Raw genomic sequence first — 25716 nt, 5'->3', positions numbered from 1 at the left:
TTCACAAACCAAATAAGCCTATACATTCTGTCAGCTCATATAGACCAATCCAACTTACTTCAGTGTTCAGTAAGCTACTAGAAAAAATTCTCGTGTACCGGCTTCATTCATAACTGGAAGCACGCAACATACTACCTATTCAGGCTTCAGACCACGTTTCTCAATTAATGACCAATTCACTTAATGACCAATTCACTCAATTAATGACCAATTAATGCTTCGCCTTAGCACTATAATCACAAACCAATATAACAAAGCATTCCCATCATGTCTTATACTCATGGATTTAGAAAAGGCTTTTGATAAGGTTTGGCATTATGGACTAATTCAAAAACTTCAGTCACTCCACCTTCCCATGTGCTATTTGAGGCTCATTCATTCTTTTCTTACACATCGTATTGCTTACGTCACTGTTGGTAATGTGCTCTCTTGGCCTATATTTCTGTTTATTGGAGTTCTTCAGGGATCAGCTCTTAGCCCCTTACTTTATATACTTTATTCTTTCGACATACCTCCAACTCCGCACAATGTATTTACTTTTCAATATGCAGACGATACGGCTTTCCTCGCTCTTGACAAAACTGTACATCAACTTAATACTGCTCTTCAAACTACACTCAATAATTTCATCACCTGGTGTAAGAAGTGGCATCTAACTATCAACGAAGAAAAAACACAAGCAATAGTGTTCTTGCCACCCAAAAGACGTTCCAGAATTCACAGGAACCCAACTCTTTTCCAAGTCACCGTAGATGGATATCTTATACATCCTACATCGACTGTTACCTACTTAGGCGTGGTCTTCGATTCCAAGCTCACCTTGAACGCCCACTTGAAAAAGCTAACAGATAAGGCTAAAAATAGATAGGATCTCTTACTGGAACAACTTGGGGCCTAAAAGCGGATGACTTGCTTAACACCTATAAGGCGTTTCTCCGCCCCGTCCTCACTTATGGACATACGGCCTGGTGCAATGCTTCTGCTTCATATTACGAAAAGCTCTGCGTACTGGAGAGACACGTGATTCGTCTAGCCTATCGCCTTAAACTACCATATCCCACATGGCTCACCTATGAAAACATCTCCTTTCCGAAAATTACGGAACATCTTGCAGAACTACGTATTAGATACGTCATCTCTCGCATACACAAAGGTCATCCGCTCTTTCTAGACATCCTTCACTCCGACACTCTCACCGACTCCACCTTTCGGTACAAACTTTCACCATTAAATATATTTATATCTCTATATATCAACAACACGCACCTGACACCGGACGAACGAGAAATCTACGACATTTATTTCATTGCTGATCACATTCCTCATCTTTTTCCATTATTGCACAGAGAGCCTCACCATTAACAAGGGCTTCCCCCTGTGTTCATCAGTCCCGAGTCTCCCCGGGACAGAAGATATAACCCTGCATCTGTCTGATTAACACATTTATGTTTGTGACGTTCTAGCACTTCATCTCATTTCTCATCTTCATTACTTTACAATTTCTCTGGCCACATATTGCACCTATTCCTTATCTTTGATTCTCCTGCACTATATCATATGTATGTTTTTTGCACTATATCATTATGCACTGTTACAGTTATTCTAGTTCTATATATTATGTTTATTAGCATAAATAAAAATAAATGTAAAATGATGATATGAAATTAAATGATGAGTTCACAACCCTCTTAATAGATGTTCCACTTCAGCTGATAATAAAGAATATCTCTTAGCCCATCCGCTACCTTTTCCTGCGCCTATTTTGTATATAAGAATCACATGCCAAAGAGAGGGCGTAACCCTCTGAGAGGCAGGAGGATAAAATATATTACCCATAGACCCGAATTCTCTAAAATAAATTATAATGTCTTTTCCTCCTTAACTTAAAAAAAAATATAATACATCCCTTAGATCCTCTCCCAATATCCGGCTTCCACCCTTTGCCTTAATATCCCATTCCTAAAAGAGGGCGTACCCCTCTAAGAGGTTGCTAGCTTCCGAGCTAGCATTAAAAAAAATAACATTTTTTATGAGATGAAAATTTCACTTTGTGGAGGATCAGCCTCTGGTCGACATCACCGTGTTTCTCGTCTGAGACCACAGGGGAGCCACAAGAAAATCTATATTTTTGAAGGAGTTTACACTGTGAAGGATCGTAAGATCGACATCACCGTGCTTTTCTCTTATTGAGAGCACAGGGGAGTCACAGCTAGTTTTATACTTTCAACTTGAGGACACCCGCCTCATTAATAAAAGGGTTCTCACTTTTAGTGGGAGCAGAACAATTTAATAATCATCTATACTTTCGATTTGAGGACACCCGCCTCATTAATAAACGGGTTCTCACTTTTAGTGGGAGCAGAACAATTTAATAATCATCTATACTTTCGATTTGAGGACACCCACCTCATTATTAATCGAGTTCTCACTTTTAGTGGGAGCAGAACAATTTAATAATCATCTATACTTTCGATTTGAGGACACCCGCCTCATTAATATACGTGTTCTCACTTTTAGTGGGAGCAGAGTAATTTAATAATCATCTATACTTTCGATTTGAGGACACCCGCCTCATTAAGAACAACGGGCTCTCACTGTGAGTGGGAATACCTAAGATAATCATCAAATATCTAAGAGGGTGAACCACCTCAGAAAAACGGACTTCTCATCCCTAGTGGGTGTGAAGTATATCTCTTAATCTATTACATTCATGTTTAGTTTTAAATTTTCCATACCGAGTACAACGATTTTGTGAAATTGTATGTATTTCAGTATAGCAAAGTAACAGTAAGTATGGCTTCATCTTCGAGAGGACCACTGACTCGATCAGAGTCTCACCATTTTTTATTTTGTCAGCCTGAAGTATTTTCTGGAAGAAAACTCTCGACGAAGGAAGAAGTAGTTAAATGCTACCTGAAGAGGGAAAAGAAACACCTTCTACGAGAGATATTTTAAAATGTGTGGCGAATGATCTTGTCAGTATCTGGAACAAAGCTAGCATTCCAGTCATTGGATATTCCAGCGTTTTGGGCAAACTTTCAAAGCTTATACGACTTGCCCTACAGCTCCAAAAATATTCACCAGCAAAGCGCACATCACTTACATTCAAAGCGGACTTCAATAATTTCAAACAAGTATTTGATATCTGTACTTGCAAGTGTGTTAGAAACAAAATAATGGACAGACAGTTGTGTAAATGCGCCATAAAAGTACCATAAATTGAGTGGAATTTCTGGGTAGATCAGACTTCGGGTCGGAAAATGGTAATCGGTTCGATTGACAAGATTGTTTCGAGTTCACTTGAGAAAAAAGCAGAGAGGAAGGACCAGGAAGAGCGGTTTAGGAAAAAGCATTTGCAAAGCCTAACTACGACTAAAACTACTGCCTGTCAGTTGAACTTTATGGAAGAAAATGAAGCAAGTGGTGTGGCATTGGAAGATGAATCACTTTATGAAGCAAACACATCCGACTCTGAAGACACAGATTCCGAAAAACGGCCAGCACAAAATAGGCATCAGTACCCAAACTTAAGCCAAATGATGGAAAGAACTGGCGTTAGTAACCGAGATGCTTGCAAATTAATTAACGCATACCTGAAAGACCTGAAACTGGATAAACCAGAAAATATACTAGAACCAATAAAGTTGCGGAGACAGCGAATTTATTGGAGAGACAAGGGAGCAGAATCTCGTTCGTTTGACTTGCGCAGGCAAATTTGTGTTGGTTTTGATGGGCGCATAGTTGGACCAGATGGAGGACAACCAACAAGGAAGGAGGATCACTACGTTATTATTGTATATCCTAGTGAGCAATACGTGGATCATATTGCTCCACAAAGTGGCAAAGAAGAAGATATTTCAAATGAAACACTCTCTGTTATATGTGACACGGATTCGACAGCTACTTTGCGTGCTGTGGTATGTGATGGAACAAATACAAACACCGGCGAACATTCTGGAATTATACGCCGACTGGAAACAGCTTTAAATCGATCTCTACAGTGACTCATTTGTATATTGCATCTGAATGAGCTTCCACTAAGAGCATTGCAATACAAAAGGGAAAGGACAACGCTGATGCTGCTGTTATAAAATTTTTACAAACTACTTCTCCAGGTGCCCTTAATCACGCCAGGTGGTTGACGCTCGCCAATCGAACCCTTCGTTTTTTCACGAGCACAGAAAATCCATCCAAAAAACCTATTGCAGCTTGTAACCTACATCGTTAGAGGGTATGTTCCAAGTTGGTTCAAGATAAAAACCCATTCCAACTGCACTGATGGATCACGTAACTTTTATTTTATTTTGGAGAAAGTTAGAAATTTACCCGATAGTGAGATGAAGGAAGCTGCAATAAGATCTCTAAAGTTAAATTGTTATTTTGCCCACAGTGAAAATATTCTTCTTGCAGTTCTTGCAGATCCAGACATTGAAGTAAGAAAAGATGCAGTAAACAAGATTGTTGTTGCAAGAACGACCAATCAAGCTGGAGTGAGAAAATTTTTAAAATCAAATATTATGATTCATCTTGAAGCAGAAAACTACTACAAGATGATTGATTGGGATGCTTCCGTCAAAACGCCACATCCACTTGTAAACTCAATGTCAGATGAAGAATTGCTGGCAAAGATTGAAATAGGATCACTGGAATTTACAGGAATTCAAAGTCATTCAGAAGCAGTTGAACGAATCGTAAAAGAAGTTTCCAGGATTTCCAGAAAAGTTTTTGCTCATAAAGCCAGACATGGAATGATTGCTTCATCCGAAGAATCAAGAATTTGGAAATTTGAATACTAAGCATGCGTTTCTGAAAGCAGATAATTAAGTAATACTTCTTTAAAAAAGATTAATGCATGTTTTAGAACAATAAACCTACTGAACAGAAAAAAAAACTACTTTTTATCATATGCCAATAATAGCTTCATTGCTAACTCAAAGTTGGGAGACCCTTAAATCAAAAGATAAAAATCTGAAATTTTACATACGAAATTATCTTTACCTGTATCAACTTTTAGAACTAGAGACAAAAGCTTCTGTTTACATTTCTTGAAGTTCGCTCCGCCCTATTACTCAGGGGCAATGCACGCTGGTGTCAATGAGTCAGAGGTGCCTTGGCCCGGCAAATGCGTTTGTGTGACGACATCGAGTTGATGGATTTTGGAACAAAGGTTATGATGATTTACTTGTTTTCTGTTATGGATATAAAATAAATAAAAACGTGGTCTTTGATCTCTTTCTTGATGATTTATTACTTTATGAATTAGTATAGGTTTATGAATGCTTTATATTTCGTTCCCTTTTATGGCATAAAATTGGAGATTTTTATCCTTTTTGATGAGATGTTATTAGCCAATATCGTAATATATTTGGACTAACGCTGGTGCGAATGAATCAGAGGTATTTGGTCCGAGCTAATGTGCTCGTATGACGTCACTGAGGTTAAGGTTTTGTTTTAATTGATTGGACTTATAGGACTTGAACCACGATATTTAATTATCAAAAGCGTGTCCAGGAAAGCATACATTTCTTTAAGACTCATAAAAGAGGGGGAGGGGCGATCCCGGACCTGGTTAGTACCTTATATCTTATATCGTACTCGTTTATACTTATATCGTACTCGTTTATTAATTAAATGAAACTGTTGAAAGTTTAAAAAGCTTTGAGTATTGACTTATAATCGTATGTTAAAAGAAAACGTCAGCTATATAGTGTTACATGTGTTTACGTATTCGTTGTCCGTATCATTGGCATTGATTGTTATTGCATATCAAAGGTGTTTAATTCTCAAATAGTGTGTAGTGGTTTACTCTAGAAGGATGTCGTAATTGGTTCCAACTTTTTGTGGGTTAATTTGGCAGAATCAAAGTCATGGTCTCCAGAGCTAATTTTAATATTTGATCACCTAAAATTGCTAAATATAATTTATAATTAGCAAGGTTTCAGCCTCTTGTATCTTCCTTGTTACGTTATAGGCATGCACTGTCTAATTTAGTGTCCATAGATCATGAGCGGTGTTCAGAGAGAATTCGTTAATCGAAGTTTAGTCACAGACTAGTTGGTAAGCATACCAACTCTTTACTAAGGAAAGTGCACTTTTTGGTATTCAGAGTCTACTTTGAGTACAACTAAAATTTTGATTTGGGTATGATTAACTTATAGAACCGCAATGCATCGATGAGTAAAATAAATGTGGCAACTACGGAAAAGTAGATGAGCGCATGCGTTGTCTGTAAAAATGAAAATACATGAATTACGAAATACGAAAAGTTGTATCGTACACTAAATCGTGGGTAAAAGACTAGTCTCTGCACTAGATGAATTAGTCACATGGGATTAACTTCGTTCAATACTACGTTCTAATCAGAGACTCTGAATACAATTTTGATAACCATCCGTTAGTCAACCCCGTAGTATGGTGTTAATCAGACGTCAAAACGACTCTGCATAAGGCCTCATGTGTTTGATTCTTGATTAGACCTTATGTGACTTTGATATTACCTTAAATTCTTGTGGTATTTAGGATTTATGCTCTATACAAGCATTGAAAATTTGAAACGAAAATGTTTCGAACTCGAAAGTTTCAAATCAAGGAAATATTCAAACTGAAATTTTCGAATTGGAAACTTCAATCCAAACTATCCGAACAAAGAAAAGAAATCAAAATTTCGAATACAAATTCTCAAACCAAAAAATTCAAACTGAAATTTTCGAATTAAAAATTTTGAATCTACAATTTAATAAAGTTTTCGAAACATTTTAAAAGGCTAAAAAATTTCAAACCAAATTTTCGAACAAAATAAAATGAAATCAGTTTTCGAATTTTAATTTTTCACACCAAATAATTTAAACCTGAAATTTTCAATTAAATATATCAAAGTGAATTTTTCGAAAAAATAAAATTTTCGAATAAATCTTCCAGACCAAAATAATTTCAAACCAAATTTTAGAACTAACAAATTTGAAACTAAAATTTTCGAATAAAAACCTGAAATCAAAATTTTTCGAACCAAAACAAAAACTAAGAATTTCGAATTAAAAATTTCAACGTATCTTCTAGAACTTGATATATACAAATCACATTTTAAACCTAAAAGTGTTAAACCAAAATTTTCGAACTAAAAATTTAAAGCTACGACCAAAAAATTTCAATTTTAAGTTTTCAAGCAAACTTCTTGAAAAATTTTAAGCAGAGGTTTGAAAGCGATCAGTTAGATTACACCTTAGAAATAAACGCTTTTCAGGAAATGTGCGTTCTCGACTACATTTAAAATCTTAAAATTCAAAGTGGAAAATTAATAGGTTTCAGGCTCGAAGTGTAAGTTAGTGGTGGGGATTAATCATTTTTTTTTTTTTTTGGCAAAGGCAACTTATCATCAATAACTATCCTGTACACAAGTATTATAGTTAAAAACTTCACGGTTATTTATAACGTGAATACCCCCATAAAATTAAAAAATGGGAATGATTTATTTGGTCATAACTCATTTCATAAGGCATAACCATAGCTGTTTACGTATTTCAAATTTAAATTGTCTTGCAGAAATACTCGTGACATCGTTTTTTTTTAGACGATGAAGCGTCTGGCGAGCTCTAGGCGCGTTGAGACATTGATATTGCATGAAAATAAATTTAATTAAGCGGTATGTTATCAGACAGTCTTAACTTATGAACCGTTTTAATGAACTGTAACCTTTTATTTGTTAAAGATCAACTTCTAAGAGATGAGCTAACTAGTTGGCCAGCCATAGCCTGACCGAGACAGTGATATTGCTTGAAATGAAGTTTAATCAAGCTTTATCTCATTGGATAGCCTTAAGCGTTTTAGTGAACTGTAACCTTTTATTTCTTTTGATCAACTTCTACATGCTGAGCTAGTTGGCCAGCCATAGCCTGGCCAAGACATTGATATTGCTTTAAATGAAGTTTATTCAAGCTTATCTCATTGAATAGCCTTATCCTACGAAGCGTTTTAGTGAACTGTAACCTTTTAGTTGTCTCAGATCGACGTCTACGTGATGCGCTAGCTGCCCAGCCATAACTTGACTTCTTTTTCGTACCATCGTGAAAGCACGTCAAAATTCTCAGAACCACCTGGGTGAACCAGCTGGCTGTAGATAGCCTCTACACTACTTGATGAAGACGTGAAATCCAAATCCCTACAATAAAGTAACAATAAATTGTGATTTCAATACCTTAAATCCAACCCTGGACCATTTTAATCGAAGGATAGAATACTTACCACAGCAATTCGTATCTGATGAGTTCAAGAAATCTTAAAATATATCGCATTTGATTTAAACTAACATCATCTTCACAAATTGTTAGCCATTATAACAGATTACTGTTTACAAAACAAAATGCTAAGATGTAGAAATTCTTTCACGTGGCGTCAAACATCTACCTCTCTCTCTCTTTCTCTCTTTACCTCCTCTTATAAGGACAAAGTACGACTCAAGATCTTCAGTGTAGGTTGAAGACATCACGATAGAAAAAAAAGCACACACTTTCCTTAACATGAGGACAGATTCCAGTGACCAAGCTTCTTCATTATCAATGTATACTACGTCATCATGTGTTAAGATTTACAAGATAAAATTTCAAATTTGAGCTCATCACCTATTAATGCTTTATGAAATACAATGCACAAGTCCACGCCTCGATGCTCTGATTTTGTAAAGTGTTTAATGAAAACAAATGCGGTATGATTAATATTTCATTAACAAAGTCGGTTGTCAGCATATACTGTCAACTGTTCTTCCTTGAGAATGACAAATTTTCATGGAAAGACTGATGCATGACGGTTTGAATACGAAAGAAGTTTACGCACTGTTGTCAAACAGTTGTAACATAATGATCGATCCTTTTCGCACTAAACGTATTTCTCAGCTGGAATCAATCTTTAGTAGCGCAATTCAGAACAGTACAACACTGGTATCGCATGTGAAAACAAAAGAAGAAGAAATCAAAGTAAGAACCCCGAAATTAAGCCCATATGCATCATCACACATTATTGAAAAAACGATTTCAGGGAATCACTATTGCAGAGAATAACAATTTTAATCCAAAATTTTAATTCGATAATATCAGTCTGAATTTGTTTTGGTCTGAATTTTTTTTCATTTTTTTGTTCGAAAAGTTTAGTTTCAACTTTTATTAGTTGTAAAATTTGGTTTGAAATTAGTTTGGTCTGAAAGTTTTATTCGAATTTTTTATTTCATATTTTTCACTTTAATTTTTTAAATTCAGAAATTCAAGTTTGAACTTGTTTGGTTTAACATTTGAAACTTATTTTGTTCGAAAATTTTAGTTTGAAATTTATTCATTTTTTACAATTTGCTACTAAATTCTTCTTCGAAAACATTAGGTTGAAAATTTTAATTCGAAAATATCATCTTGAATTTGAAACTTTGAATTCAAAATATTTGATTTCAATTTTTTGTTCGGAAATTTTGAGTTGAAGTTTTTAATTCAAAAATTTCAGCTTTGATATTAGTTGATTTGAAATTTAGAGTCCGAAAAATTTTAGTTTCAAATTTTCAGTTGAACTTCCGTATTAATTGTTAAATTAGTCAAAACTCAAAATTTAATCGAACAGTTAAAATCCGTTTATTTGTAATCCAATAGTTAAAAACCGGATAAGGTATGACGGTTAACCGTGAAAGAATTACATCTTTGCACCCATTAAATTCTTTTGCACGTACTGAAATATATTGAAATGATTTTAACTAAACCGTGAAGGTTATTTAATATATAAATCACACGTGCTACAACAACACTGGGAGCAAATAGGTGACCTTAAAGTATCATATATCTTCGGTAGTTCTTTCTTATCAGAAGCTTAAGAGGAGGGCATTAAGGTACGCATATCCACATTTTATTTACAATAAATAAAGTGACAGCAGACTCTACTTTGAAGAGCTCATGTCTATACCACGTCTATATAGAGCATAAATCCTAAATACCAGAAGAATTTAAGTTATCAGTCATATAAGCACTAATCAAGATTCAAACACCTTTGGACACTAAATTAGACGGCGCATGCCTATAACGTAATAAAGAGGATACAAGAGGTTAGAAACCTTCCCAATTATAAATTATATTTAGCAATTTTAGGTGATCAAATACTAAAATTAGTTCTGGAGACCATAACTTTGGTTCTGCCAAATTAACCCCCCAAAAAGTTGGAACCAATTACGACATCCTTTCAGAGTAAATCATTACACACTATTTGAGAATTAAACACCTTCGATATGCAATAACAATCAATGCCAACGATAGTGACAACAAAAACTGAAGTATATGTAACACGATATAGCTGACGTTTTATGCTGTGTCTCAAATAAATGCATGCTTTCCTGGACACACATTTGGCAATTAAATATCGCGATTCGAGTTCTATAAGTCCCAACAATTGAAACTAAACGTTTACCTAAAGTTAAATATTCCTCCCAAAGTTTTCGATTTTCATATTTATAGCAATACTGTTATACTATTACTATAAACTATTTCATAATATAATAAATCATCAAGAAAGCGATCAAAGACCTCGCTTTTAGTAATTTTATACCCATAAAGAAATGAAACAACCCGTCATAACCTCCATGATAAAAATCTCATTTCAGTGACCTCATACGAACACATTAACTCGGACCAAATACCTCTAATTCATTCGCACCAGCGTTAGTCGAAATATATAACGATATTGGCAGGCACGTAGCCAAGGGGTGGGTCTGGACCTCTCTTTCGAGACCATAAATGAGAAGAGTAAGAAAGGATGAAACAAATGAAACAAGAAAAAGAAAAATCAGTGTTAAAAATAAAAAACCCACAGCAAGCATTTGGTTACTGGCTTATGAGGAGCTTTGTATGGAGGAAACAGGAGGAGAGGGGGAATCAAGTTAAAAATGTATATTATTGTAAGAGAGCATTCCGAATTTCATCTAACTCCATGCTGATCCTGTGGATTACAAATGATGATGGATAAACTGTTTGTATCAGATAGACTCTCAGATGGAACTTAAGAAATGCCCAGGATCACCAATAATGTGAACCATTTTGAATTTCGCGGCAACACTAATCCATTTTATAGGATGCCTTTATTGCCGAAAGAGATCTCGATGCTATCCTTGACGGCATTAAACGAAGATAAGAAAAAGAAGAAGAAAGAAGACAAGAAGAACAAAGCTCGAATGACTTCGGAAGACTATATGTTTTCCAATCCTTTTTTAAAATATTTTTTATTCGAGATTTTTTCATATTTTTTATTAAAATGCGTACTAACATATCCTAATTTTATCATCGTATCAAATCAATATGGGTACGTTGCCAGTAAAATAGTTTAGAATGATAGATACCCCTGGTGTGATAACCACATTATTTGGTCACGGAACCCCCTATTACGAAACCCTGCCTACGTGCCTGGATATTGGGTAATAACATTTCATCAAAAGGATAAAAATTTACAAATTTATGCCATAAAAGGAAACGAAATATAAAGCATTCATAAACCTATACTAATTCATAAGGTAATAAATCATCAAGAAAGAGATCAAACACCACGTTTTTAATTATTTTATATCCATAACAGAAAACAGGTAAACCATCATAACCTCTGCTCCAAAAACCCTCAACTCGATGTCGTCATACAAACGCATTTGCCGGGCCAAGGTACCTCTGACTCATTCGCACTAGCGTACATGGCCCCTGAGTATAAGGAGGAGCAAAATTTCAATAAGTGACGCAATAATCGAGCCAAACTACCTCTTCCTCATTCGCACTAACGCTATGATACATGAATGCCCCTAAATTGAATACTAAGAATATTTGACCTTGACCTTTGACCTCCAAATTATGTTCCGATGGCAAAATCTGCCCCAAGGAAAGCATGTGTTGGCCTGAGCCAAGGTACCTTTGACTCATTCATGCCAAGTAGGGGTGACTCATTGTGGCAAACAAAGACCAGTACTACTTTTAACTTCTTCAAGTAAGCGTTTATTCGCAAAAGATCTCGCCTTCCGTTTGCTAGATTGATCAGCTTCTTTCTAGAACACCGTTTTTTCTTTTCGACTGACTATGTACTCTATTATTGTTTAAATTATTTCTAAAATAGTTGATGATTGATTTTATTTGTTGTCCCATATATTCAAAATGCTTCTTTCCTTAGCTGATACCGTTTCCTTCATACAAGAGGCATCATGTTGTCTATCAGGCATATATTTTGTACACAATCACATAACTCAGGTGCCTTTGGTTATCTATTTCCTGTCAGATAATATGTCTTGCTTTCTCCTGGATCACTTTTCTTCCGCCATGTAGAAAGTTTGTTCTCCAAACGTTTTTGAGTCCCGGAACAATGGTCGAATTTTTGTAATTGCGATCTGTGATCCAGGTTGCTCTTACTGCATTCTCATGTATAACCTGATGATATGTCGTATCACCACAATAATGCAATGATTCTAGCTCATCTGCTTTTATTTAGGTAGAATACTTTTAATTTCGTGAAACTAATTTTAATTAGAAAACGATAAAACAGTGCATGTGTTAACTTGTCTCACAAATACAAATAAAGTAAACGTATTAGTGTTAACGAAATGCAGCAGGAAGCATCGGATTGTAGACACATTGCACCATACAGGAAAGTGACATCAGGATAAAGAAACAAGCACTATAACACATTAGGAATACTTATGATAGCAGTTATATTTCAGGTATGAATAAATGGCTAACCAACTTGTGATTCAGATGGGTTACTCTTTATTTAATTAGAAGAAAAATTTCCAATGCAAGATATGATTGATGATAAGTTATTATAAGAAAAAGCTTTGGCGTGCAGTATCTCACAGATATTATAAGCTAACAACGTGAAGCACACCAGACTATCTGATACGAAATTAATCATTCTACAATAAAAGGAGCGCCTGAGTCTCGACATTACAACTATGGCTCCTACCTCAGTATGTTTGTACTAATTCAGAATTAAATAGAAACTTCCTGATACGATATTCATCATATGGGAGAGGAGAGGAATATATTCCATACATGGAATATTTACAGATTGCTGACCCTTAGATTTAACTGAATATTATTTACGCTACTAAGTTATATGCAGAAAGAGTATAGTTAGACAAGAAAATGTGTCAATTAGAAAAAACTGAATACTTATTTTGTATATATATAAATATTAAGTTTTTCTAACATAAAAACTAAAATTAAACTACTAGGTGCAACAGACTAAAAACACAGTAATTTCTCTGCCCCCTCTACCAGCATTTCGACGATGGAGAAATATTTTATGCAAGATAGATAGAGAAGAGAAAAGAAAAAGCGGCGCGCCAAAGGAAAATGCACTAATACACTAAACACAACAAAAATAAATTTGGGTTTAGACATATGACCATTCACAGATAAATATACTTTTTTTACGCTGAAACAGTTAACCTCCTAAATGAGTAGTTTAAGATATATCTCCAAGCCCATAAGCTACTGTGGGTCCTTAGCAGGATTTCTACAAAGACAGTGGGTTTGTGGAAATTCAACTTCGTACCGTGTCCGGCTGAGACCTTGGACACTCCGCCCTACCGGAAAGTCAGCGTGGTCTCTAATTTAGAGTTTTTACATAAAAAAATCTGACTTCTCAGAAACTGAGAAGAGTTAAGAGTAAATTATAGAAGACTAACATAAAATCAATAAATAGAAAAGTCTAACAGGGATTTGACAAAATTAAAAAAAAAAAAAAAATAAAATAAAGTAGATTCTGTACTAGCAAGTTGCCTGCCAAATCTTACTAGTAGCTCCCAATCAGCAAAGTTCGCTACATCTTAAAGTGTCATTTAATTTTAATCACTACCTTGTTTAAAAAATAAAGAAAATGAAAATATTTAGGAAGAGGAGGAAGATAAACTGCACTAAGTGGGGAAAACGATTATTCTGTTCTGTAGTTACATGGAAATTGCTCGAAATCATTTGCCACAAAAACACTATTCGCATCGTCAGACTAGATGAGCAGTTAATATGTAGTTACTATCAAATATCAAGCCACGACGTAAAAATATAATCCGTCATTTTCACACGACACACTATCCTCACTCTAAATTGTGACGTAATGGTCAGTGCATGAAACATTTATTTTTATATATATAAATACAATCAATACTTTATGGCAAAATTATACTGTGTTCATATATACACGGGTGACCTGTTATTTATTCATACTCACTACATTATATATATATATATATATATATATATATATATATCACTATCTTTATTCGTTTCTATTTATTCTCATTTATAACAAACTCCTTTATAGACACCCTATTCCATCATTCTGGTCTAGACTGTTCAAAGTAATCTCATTATTTATACTAAAATAAACAAGCCACTGCATGAACTATAGTACACTGATCAATACGCGAGAATTTGTATGAAATAACGCTAGATTCTTTCAGTACAAAGCAAAGTATATTTATGCTTCATGGCTTCGTATTATTTTTATATGCAATGAGAATTCAATATCATTTACTATTGCAATATCATATCATATTAACTAAATGTGATTATATTTTGAAAACGACAACAATGCGATCGCTCAAAAAATGTAACGAAGGGAGAGAATTTGAAACTGCAGTGACGACAGAATAGTGCCATATAGGCAAACTTCGGTTTAAGAATAAAGCCGAAGTTTTATTTTATTAATAATTCAATTACTGGACTATATAACGTATTGTGGATTTCACAGATCTAATTAATAATGTAATCCGTCTACGTTTCTATTCACATGGACCATAACTGTGGATACTCATCAATAATTACAGAAGAAGGATAATTTTCGAGGTGATTAAATTCTTAAATCTCGAAAGAAAAAAACACTAGCGGCGAGTAGTTCTTCACCTAACGCTAGATGGCATGGAAGTATGAAAATCAACTTTTCACTACTAAACACGCTTTGTAGTGTATTATCGGTTAGCTATAAGTAGTATACTAAGGAATAACGGTAAGGAATTAATATAAGTTTTCTTTATCAGTCAATGTACTTATTACGACGGACCAAAAGAGAGAAATATTCAAAGAGCAACAATACATTGTCGTTAAATAAATAAATCATGCTTTCACACACACCACTCCTGCTATATTTACTAAAGTACACATATACATGCTAACACATCTCACATTACATATTAATTACTAAATATAAACTGAACATATCACTAATATTACCCCATTCTAAACCGGCTTGGGTACTGAAAAGGAAGGTTTTAACAATTGGCGCAGTCGATATTTTCAATCTACGTGCAATATTTTTATTTAATGTCAATCATAGTAATGTGCAAGGAACCATTATGTATTAATTTAAGATGCAATGATCAAATAACAAAATTTCTGGTCGATACAGGTGCGACCGTTTCAGTCGTTAGTTATACTTCACCATTATTAAAAGGAATATTGATAGAGCCATAGATACAGTTAATTTTAATACTTACGTGCTAAATTCGTTGAACATAACTTACAATTTTGAGGCCGTTATACAAAAGAATAGAGAAGTATAGAGATATCTTTTCGTGAGTACCTCTAAATGCATGTATGTTTTTACGGTTACGCCATGGTGAACTATGCACTGCTTTGCACTATGTTGAATATATTACCTGAATATATATATATTATCTGAATCCGCTTCTTAATGGACTATATTTAAAACTCCAGTTTCCACTGGACTATTAAGCAATTTAAAGAAACTACTACTAGTTATAAAAGTGTAATTCAAAATGCTTCTTAAGGTTATCTTTGCGAGCAAATAATTTACCACAGTGGTTACATGGAAATGGTTTGTCACCTGTGTGAGTTAGGAAATGTTTTGACAGATATTCCTTTTTACTAAAAGATTTAGTACAGTAGTTACAAGGAAATGGTCTCTCACCAGTGTGGGATAATAAATGTTTTTTAAGATAATCTTTTCTACTGAAAGATTTACCGCACTGGTTACAAGGATATGGTTTCTCTGTTGAATGAATTACTAGATGATTCATTAGATGAACTTTTTGAGAAAATGATTTGCTACATATATTACAAAGAAATTGTCTCTCACCAGTGTGGGATAATAAATGTTTTTTAAGATAATCTTTTCTACTGAAAGATTTACCGCACTGGTTACAAGGATATGGTTTCTCAGTTGTATGAGTTACTAGATGTTTCATTAGACTAACTTTTTGACAAAATGATTTGCTACATATATTACAAGGAAATTGTTTTTCACCTGTATGTATAAATAAATGTCTTGAAAGATGAATCTTTTGGGAAAAGCATTTACCACATTGGCTACAAAAGTATGGTTTCACCGCTGCGTGAAGCAATAAGTGTTTTGTCAGAGTACCTTTTAAAGTAAAGCACTTACCACATATAGAACAAGAAAATTCTTCCTTATTTGTGTGAGTTAACAAGTGTCTCTTAAACAGCATATTGCGAATAAAGGATTTACCACATCCGTTGCATATATGCGGGTCCTTAGTTTTTAATAAAGAGTTTATGCTATGTTCCGTAGTGTATGATTTTCCGCAATGCTTACATATGTTTGACTTCTTACTTACATTTGTTGACATCTTTTCTCTGGTTTCACTTTGTTCACCCAAGTAGGCACCACATTTAACACAAGAAAATATATTTTTCAGGTAGCTGGGGTTACCATCTTCACTCCTAAACAAAAGATTAGAAATATGACTTAAAGATCTACATCACATAGACTTGCAAAGATATTTTTCAATTTAAACTAGTGTCACCTTCATTTCTGAAATTTAGAATAATTTTACGAAAAGGAAAAATATAGAAAACAACTTCTAAATTATTGTTATCAATTAACGGTACTTCTTAAAATTGTCCCTGTAAAAAGTAAGCAAAGATTATTACTATATCATTTTTTAATATAAATAGTTTCCTCTACGCAAACTGGAAATATAAAGGAGAAAATATCATAGCTACATTTTCTTTCTTAATTTCCTCTTGCAGCCAAATGTTATTCATTTAACATTTTGGCACTCATATCGCAACTGCTAATGAAGAAATCAGGGCCATAAAACAAGGGACACATTTTCTTTAAATAGTATAGAACAGATTTCATCCAGAGTGCTCTGACGTAATTAAATATCTGCTTTAACTAAACAGACGTGGAACACGGAAATTTGAATATTAGAGTACATCCACACAATATTAAATCAGCAAATAGTAGCAACAAAATCTTTCAAATGTAATATTAACAATACTATGTACTATGAAAAGCAAATTGAAGCGGATTCATAATTCAAGAATATATTGACGAATTGAAAAATTTAATAACTAATACGTGTGACTATATCTTCATATTTTGTACATACGTTATGCACAAATTGATATCCAACTTCGGTGAACCCAGGCACCTCACATCATCTCAACGTTAAACGTATTTTTTTTCTCTAGGTATGATAGGTTCCTTTCTTATCAGACTGGAGTAAAATACACTAGCAAATGGGGCTTTTGCGGTGTGCTCAATGATTGTACCGGAGGGTTTTAAGGTAAGTTTACACGTGACAAAAGCATTTCAATATTGTATAGAATCCAACCATAACGCGGCCAAGTTCCGTATTATTATTTAGCAGCCCCTTAAAGCACAACAGTTCCTGCAGTCTCAATTCAGAATACTTCAGATCAGAGATGAGGGACTGCAATTGATCGACGAATACTGTGTAGCGTTTATAGATGTAACAATATTAGGTTTTCAACCTTCAAAATTTCTTATATCATTTATGCTCTCTCTCCCTGAAAAATCAAATTTGTTTTCTTATGAAACCAACTATGACCTTTTTTTTTAACATTTCCTAAATCATAGAAAGAGAACTTTCTACTATTTCTTCCCATTTACTTTCTTTTCAACCATCTTCGTCAAAAGCATTTTTTTTTGCGTTCTGATGCGCGTTCTACACTAGGTGTTTTTATATTTATTGTATTACTACTTTTTCCAGTTGTTGAGTACTAGACATCATTTATATTTCTACCGACCACGCCCAAAATCACATTATGTTTCCACATGTGATAGAAGGAAAGAAAAAGGGGTGATGTGCGAAAATATCCATACATCATAATCTATGTTAATTATCAAAGACGACCAACCAAGTATTCATTATTTCACACGGAAGGCCTACATACAAAATTTTATGTCTTAAAACGTAAAAGATTTAGAGCAATGAATATATTATTATAATTACTAATATCCAATCACCTTCTTCCCAACTTCTTTCTATTTCTCTACGTTAGGTGACCAGATTCTCACAAGAAAAAATTAGGACACAAGTATGATAGTATATGATAATTTAGTGCGTCGGCAATACGCATGTCCTATTTCATTTAACGTTAACCTTATTCATTCACTTTTGTCGAAAAGAAAAGTACTGAACAAAATTATTTCAGAAATTGAACAAAACTGCAAATACTCTGACGAATGAGAAAGTGGTTTATTTTTATGAACGTACAGTGAAACTTCGTGCTGGGTTAAAGATTATTAAAAATCGATTTTCGGAACGTCGTATTATTTTAAGCAATGAAAGAAGATTTAGACCGGAACGAGGGAATTTCTATTAAACTTGGTTAGCATCAATGTCATAAGTTGAAAAAGAAACCTTTCCTACCTTACCGGTATCTCAACAAACCCTTCTCAATAAAAGCAGTGTATTGCAAAACAATGATTTGTTAATTGTTCTCCTTCCCTAATCTTTAGAGGAGCGTAAGGAAACACAGCAGTTCATCATTCAGGAAAAGAGTGGCTGTGATTGAAAATGTTGTGAATAAAGAATGAAACATTAAGGTGTTGGAAATAGAAATAAGTTTACTCAGTACATTTCGCAGGATATTTAAAAAAAATGGACATTTATCGATTTTCTAAACGTCTACGCAACACGCAGGACAGTCTTTCAGAAAGAGTACCGTACTGCGAAAATCAGTACATTTGGTTACTCTACTCTAGTTCCAGCATCAGAAAATGCCTGTATCTAGTAGTTTTATTTGCAACAATTCAACATTTTTTAATTTTTTTATTTATTTATTTATTTATTTTTATTTTTTTTTTTTTTGTAGTTAAAAAGGGTGCAAGGATATTTCCAAGTCTAGTGACGATTTAGAATTTATTGAAATCTGCTTATTCCAGATTTCATTATTCCAGGGTACCTATACCTTACATCTGTGACTCTCTCAAATGTGTATCGCTTTTTTCTATTCTTTGTGCATGCTACTGTATCCTATGTAGTATAGTGCATTTTATCAGAAGGGACTGTTCATCGCAAGGGAAGAAAAAGACTTAAGTAACACAGTACTAATTTTTCGCATGTGATTGTATGCAGAAAACGTTGTTTAATATTGACAAACGTCTGTCGGGTTCAACTACTAAAGCGGGTGCCTCAGTGCAAGACTGATTTTTTCTCAGTACTTTTTTCTTCGCTTTATGTGAAATATGAAGTATCATAGGAAGACATGATCAACTGTATTAAATTGAGTCTAAATTACAAAACTATGTACCTAAATTGAATATATTCCAATGTATGGGTATCTTAGTGAACTTCCTATTAGTCTTTTTGTCAATAATCGAAAAGCAATAAACCATGTGTTAAATTATTTTAAACGAGAAGCTTAAATATCAAACTTTGTCTTCAAACCGAAATATATCAGAGCGATGAATACATTACCATAATCCCTGTAATGTCCGCTCCTTTCTCTCTCTCTATCTTTTTTTTTTTTTTTTTTTTTTTTTTTTTAGAGATTTATTCTTCGTTTCTAGTCACGCAACGGTTCTATGTAGCGCAGTCGCTGTGGTATCAGGTATCATACCTTTGGTGGCTGTGGTATCAGGTTTGATTCTCGGTATGAACATTTATTCGGAAAGGTGTAGAAGTCATTATCAGATGACTCATTTTGAACGAGGCTTTCCAAATTGGATGTAAAGGTCTGGTTGTACCTAACTAAAGGTACAGACAGCTTCCATCGTTCACTTCAGCGGGTACTGTAATCGCTGAGGGACGTCATTCTGTAGACACGAAGAATGACGAACAATAGAATTCCTAATAATTATAATCACGTATCAAAAAATGTTTAAGAACTCGTCAAATTGTTTTAAATGAAACGTCTAACTACACACAACTTGACTTAATAGAAACTGAAAACGTTATTCTCAATATTGATTATGGTTTATAAGTCATTAGGACCTCTTTTAATAACTTTCCTCATTCTTCTCATTACTCAGAATTTGCACCTTATATATAAATTAACATTATTGTAATTGAGTGGTCGTACAAACATATATGTATATATATTTGCAGCACCACTCAATTACAATGATGTTAATAAACCAATGTATAATTCATATTTTGAAAAAGTTTTTTCACTTAAATATTATGTGTATATACCATCTATTTCGTCATTACCTTAGTTGCAGCACTGTTTGTAAATCATTAAATTGTCCTAATATATAGCATATGTATTTTGCAGGCCTTAAAACGCAACAAAGCATTTTAAAATTACTTTTCAAATTCAAAAGAATAACGTTCCAATCAAAGTCAACAAATACAAAAGCAACAATCATTTAATAGAGTTGCATGAATTAATTTAACTCAAAAACAGATTACCAAAGCATTGAAGCAATTAGTATATCTAAAATACGATATACTGAAACAGTTTAACAAAAATTTAAATTAGTTCCAACATATCTATAATAAATATTCCAAAATAATTTCACAATTTAAATCTTACAATTAGCATTTACTCAAATAACGTGATTTGAATGTACACATACAATTTCTAAAGTTGACTGAAGGTTGGTTATAGAAAATAATACTCGTCTGAACTTAGGAATCATTAGTTTATTATATGCACATTTATCAGACTCCTTTAGAGTCTTTCTTGTACTAAATACCACAGTAGAGATACAAGAGGAATAAGGGAGATAACTACTATTTTCTGTTATTTAAAGAACAGCGAGAGGAGTAAAAAGTATATATTAGTATATTTTTAATATGCGATATTAACAAAGCAAATTGACTTTAAACGATTCCATAGACAGATTTAAAATATGTTACTATACTTGTTATTGAAGCTCCTCATTATATGCAGTATTTAACTACTACTGACTCAAATTGCAATGATGCCGAATTATTTATTAACAATTTGCTTAGAAGTTAGCTTTGCACCACATTAGCTCGTATGTTGCGAAACAATTTAAATTATAATAATCACAATTACTACTAGGAAGTACCAGTTTACAAAACAAATAAAGTGTACAGAGCAAATACACGTACGACTTTTGCACCGCGCACATGTTTTATCTTTGAAATATATGGAAATTTTTTACAGTAAATTATCATGGAATTAACATAAATTATGAATCTAAGTACAATACGTAGCTTTAAACGCCTATTATCATATTCGAGACTTGAAAAAATGAAATTAAACTTTTCAGATTTATATTCCATATCATGTCGTATAAGCTAAAAGATACACTGATGACGTGTGAAATGAAGGAAGTGGAAAGAGACGAGGAAACCCTAATAAACCTCAGGCACACTGTATTTCCACATCATGATGCTCAACTGGTGCAAACTGGAATCGAATTAGGGACATCGTAGTGATGGGCACTGGGAATATTCCCGGTGGGAAGGAAAAATAAACACTGGAAATATTTCGGACTTTTCCCCTCGTATACAAATTCCCGAAAGGAAATTGATTTCAATTTCTTTACACTACTTTTCACCTTATAAGAACAATATGAATAATTACTTTATTTTAATTTATTATTATTTACTTCTAGGTTTCAAATAATGTGGAGGTTAAAAAAATTAAAATTTGTTGACTGTACTTTATATAATTTTAATGTGATGTTTGAGGTTTCATTTCCATTTGCACTAAAGAGTAGCAAAATACTACTTTACAAATGATGAAAAAAAAAAAACAGTTTGTAATGTAAAAATTACGTAAAAATAGACATCAAGTACGTACTATTAATATACCCCGAACTACCGTTGGTAATAGACGTCGGTCTGTCTGTGCTGACTCGAATTTCTGAATAGGTACTCGCACTTCTCTTACATATGAATTAACGCACGAAATTTGGAGAAATGGATAGGAAGAAAGGTCGTGTGTGGCAATGTTACGTGCAAAATTGTAAAGATAACTCAGTATATTGCAATTATTGTGGGCATAAATATGTATGCGCAAATGTTGATTAACAGTGAGACATGTGTTTTCTGGCAGTTGCGCAACCTAATTTGTTTATAACATTTAATAAATTAACATGTTTATAATTTCAGTAGTGGGGTCAAGTTTAGAATACTCACTTACATATAAATTTAAACTGGTTAGCGGTGTAAAAGTATGTGGACTTTCTATACCAAATGTTTTCTTTAACATATTTACTCTCATAGAACATATTGTAAGTAACTATACATTTATGTACACTCTAAATATAATTAATTAATAAAATAATAATAAATTAAATAGTTTAACGTTCCATGGTTGAGCCTTTCAGGGTAAAGCAGTCGCATAAGTACTGAAAGTGAATAATGACGATAGTAAATTTTTGTGCTCTCCCATCGGAAATCATTCCTATTACCAAAAAGCCACACGTCTGAACATTTAGACCAGAAGGGAGGTTTGCCTCTTCGTCCTACAGTTCAATTCAGTCCCTCTTCAGATGAGACTTTCTCTGTGTGCATAAGGAAATCAATGTGCTTTCTTAAGTACCCTTCATAACTTATTCATTTTTTTTAGATCCACAGTAATGGATCTTGCAATGGATCAGTTTTTAAAGATCTTCCCTAACTATATACAGATCCAATGTCTGCAGAATGGTATAAAGAAGCAACAATGGAATTGTGGTGGACAAACACCATGTGTATGGATTTTCTCGGGAATTTTCTGTTTGCTCAAACTTTCTTCATTCCAACATTTCATTCAGTCTGATCATTACCGTGTCCTTTAGCCTAGCCGGCGTAACTGTTGGACGTAAAGCTCAAAGATTTCATTTCATTTATAAATAATAACCTAATGTATTCTACAATGCTCTAGTCCTTAATAATAGCGTAAAGATTGATTATATGCTTGAAGATTGATATGCCATAACATTAATTATTCATGCAAAGAAAAGTACCAACATCCGCCAGGTGGTCGCTACAAGAAAGAATGATATATATTTCGTTCAAATAGTGTTCTCTATGAAACGAGACGAGAAATAAGGTTTACTTGTCTCGTCTACTAAATTTAATAGGTCATGTCTTCTCTCGATCCTCGAAGGCTTCTTTCGCTCTTGTCTCGAAATTTTATTCTTCCGTTTTGTTAATTTATGTAAAAAAAAAAAAAAAAAAAATAATCATGATCTAATTGTTTTTCTTAATTTCAACTGGAAGTTATCACAACCGTTCTGCGTCACGATTGGTCCATGAATAGTGTGATATAACAACATTTAAACCATACTTATTATTGGAGTAAATTGTGTAATGACTTGTATATTTTAAACGTAGATAAATGCTCTTCATTGTTTTTGTATCATCATTTTATCAATTTGTAATTTTTTAGATATGAATCATGTGGCACTAGAATAGTATTTGAGATCCAAGACTTGGGTGAATTAATGTTGCCCACAGGACTCAAGGAATTTCTCGTCTCGAAAACGAGACGATAATTGTTGTGTTTCTTGCCTGGTCTCGAATTTAAAAAATGTAAAAAAATACAATATCCAGTTTTTTGTTTTCTTACGCCACAGTGAAATATTTTCCAGTATAAACTGCCAATGCACTTGTAGAGATGTTAGTTTCAAATGCAAATTAACAAGTATCTATGACATTATCATTCAAGATGTCAACCCTTTGAAACTTCGTTCGACAACACGACTACAGTTATTAAGATATTACGTGTTCTTATTTTTGTGATAATTCAGGTTTGAACTTCCTATATAGTATTACTGCTTATAATACCAATTCAAATAATATCAAAACCGGTGGCAAATTTAGGATCTTGTTTCGGGGAGGGGGGGCTTGAGAATCAGTAAGATGCATTTGTGTTGTGCGTATAATGCGGAAAATAATAATGAAATTATTTCGGGGGACTTCGAGTTCGATAGTCCTTCTAAATATGCCACTGATCAGAATATATTTGTTATAATTATTAGTGCATAAATGTAAATTAACATTCATAACATTACTAAATACTTATGTTCATTGCATTGTTCACATAGAACAATACCATGGTGATGGGGCAAACTTTTTTAGCGCTGTATCTCAGTTACATAAGTTACACGTTATTTGCCTGCATAAATAAATTCTTCGTTTCTGAATTAACAGATTTTAAACGTAAATTTTCAAAAAAAAAAAAAAAAAAAAAAAAGTGGCACTACATTCTTGTTCTGCACTTTTATCTAATTAAATTGTATAATTATATGATGAGCGAACTGTGAGGGTCTGTCTTCGACGCAAGTGTTATATTAATAAGCCGGGAACTAACTGCTTAAATATCTTTCCTTTCCTCTTTCAAAAATTAATAAAATCACTTATTATGTTCTGCCTTCTCATTTATTTATTATAAATATTATTATTTTTCAAGTGTATAGTGAATATTTTATGGGCTAACTGGGAAGGGATATGACAAAGTTTATCCTCTAAAAGTTGCATGACATTTAATGTCCTTTCGAACGATTCCAACAGTTATACCACTTTCCATTTCATATTTTGAATTTGCCCCCCTTGGAGGTATTCACGAGACGCCACTGGTCTCGCTACCATTTTTATTGCATTCTACACATACGATTTGGTAATGCAATTATATTCTTGAGGCTCTACGTGCAGTATTAGCTGCGATATAGGCCCAGTACGTTTTTATTGAATCAGTTTGCGGGAAAACAATGATAGCACTCATGTGAGCTTAATTGTCGAAAGAGTTCAAGTTTGAAACAACAGCATATTTAGTATGCTTTTCTCTGTTTTTCTTTCTTTTTTTAATAATCTTGAATTGTTTGCGCAATTCAGCTCACATGAGTGTTATTATTGTTTCTTGTAACCCTGTAACCAACTCACGCGGTTTTAAAATTAGAGTTATCATTGTTTTCTCCCGAACTTTTCAATCAATTCTGTAAATCAGGTTTTCAGTGAAAATAAAGTGAAAAAATATTTCACTTGCTTATCTTTGGAGAGCCAATGTGGGGTCCAAATGATCTAGATCCTCAGAAATATTGTAATATTTATTTATTTATTTATTTTGTATATTACTATTAGGCACACGCCTGAAATTGCATTTGTTCTTTCATCTTCCCAGATCTTTCTTTTGAAGTTATAAGTGTTATTTTTTAAAGTTACACTCCTTATTTTGGAAAGCAAAATACTGATAATAATGCTTTTAGTTTTGCGTGTCCTCTGTTGTGTTTCATCTTTTTCACCACGCAAAAATCAAGACTTAGGCTAAAAAAGGTCGAAAAATGAAAATAGAGAAAGTGCATTCTGTTTGACAAGGCTTGTTATAAGATACAAGTAAAAAGATGTGCAGGCAGATAAGGTTGTCTCATTTCTGACAGCAGCCAGTCTTGCCTTCCGCAACCCTTTCTTCTTCCGAACCATATGATCAGATCGTCAACTAACATAACTTCGAAGATATACACTCTCCACATTATTAGATGAACAATCTCTTCTCATTTCATAACTTGTTATCCTCCCCTACCAACTTTTTGAAG

General features: G+C 33.6%; 1 protein-coding gene across 2 annotated transcripts in view; it reads right to left on the bottom strand.

Moving 5' to 3' along the window:
- Positions 1-12709: 12709 nt before the first annotated feature.
- LOC145691040 (uncharacterized) overlaps positions 12710-25716 on the bottom strand; it is an 84474-nt gene continuing 71467 nt past the window's right edge. The window contains exons 3-4 of one of the 2 annotated variants that reach the window (XM_081766638.1): positions 20432-20497; positions 12710-16685 (exon numbers count right to left, since the gene is read on the bottom strand). In XM_081766638.1, coding sequence (XP_081622764.1) covers positions 15737-16685; positions 20432-20497 — 1015 coding nt within the window. In that variant the 3' untranslated portion in view covers positions 12710-15736. The remainder of the gene's footprint in view (positions 16686-20431; positions 20498-25716) is intronic. The other variant, XM_081766639.1, reaches the window with a different exon arrangement.

This window comes from Thermobia domestica, chromosome 7 (genome assembly GCF_964235325.1).
Source record: "Thermobia domestica chromosome 7, izTheDome1.hap1.1, whole genome shotgun sequence".
NCBI classification, from domain to species: domain Eukaryota; kingdom Metazoa; phylum Arthropoda; class Insecta; order Zygentoma; family Lepismatidae; genus Thermobia; species Thermobia domestica.
Note: the sequence above shows the minus strand (reverse complement) of the source record. Positions and strands in the feature narration are given on the sequence as shown.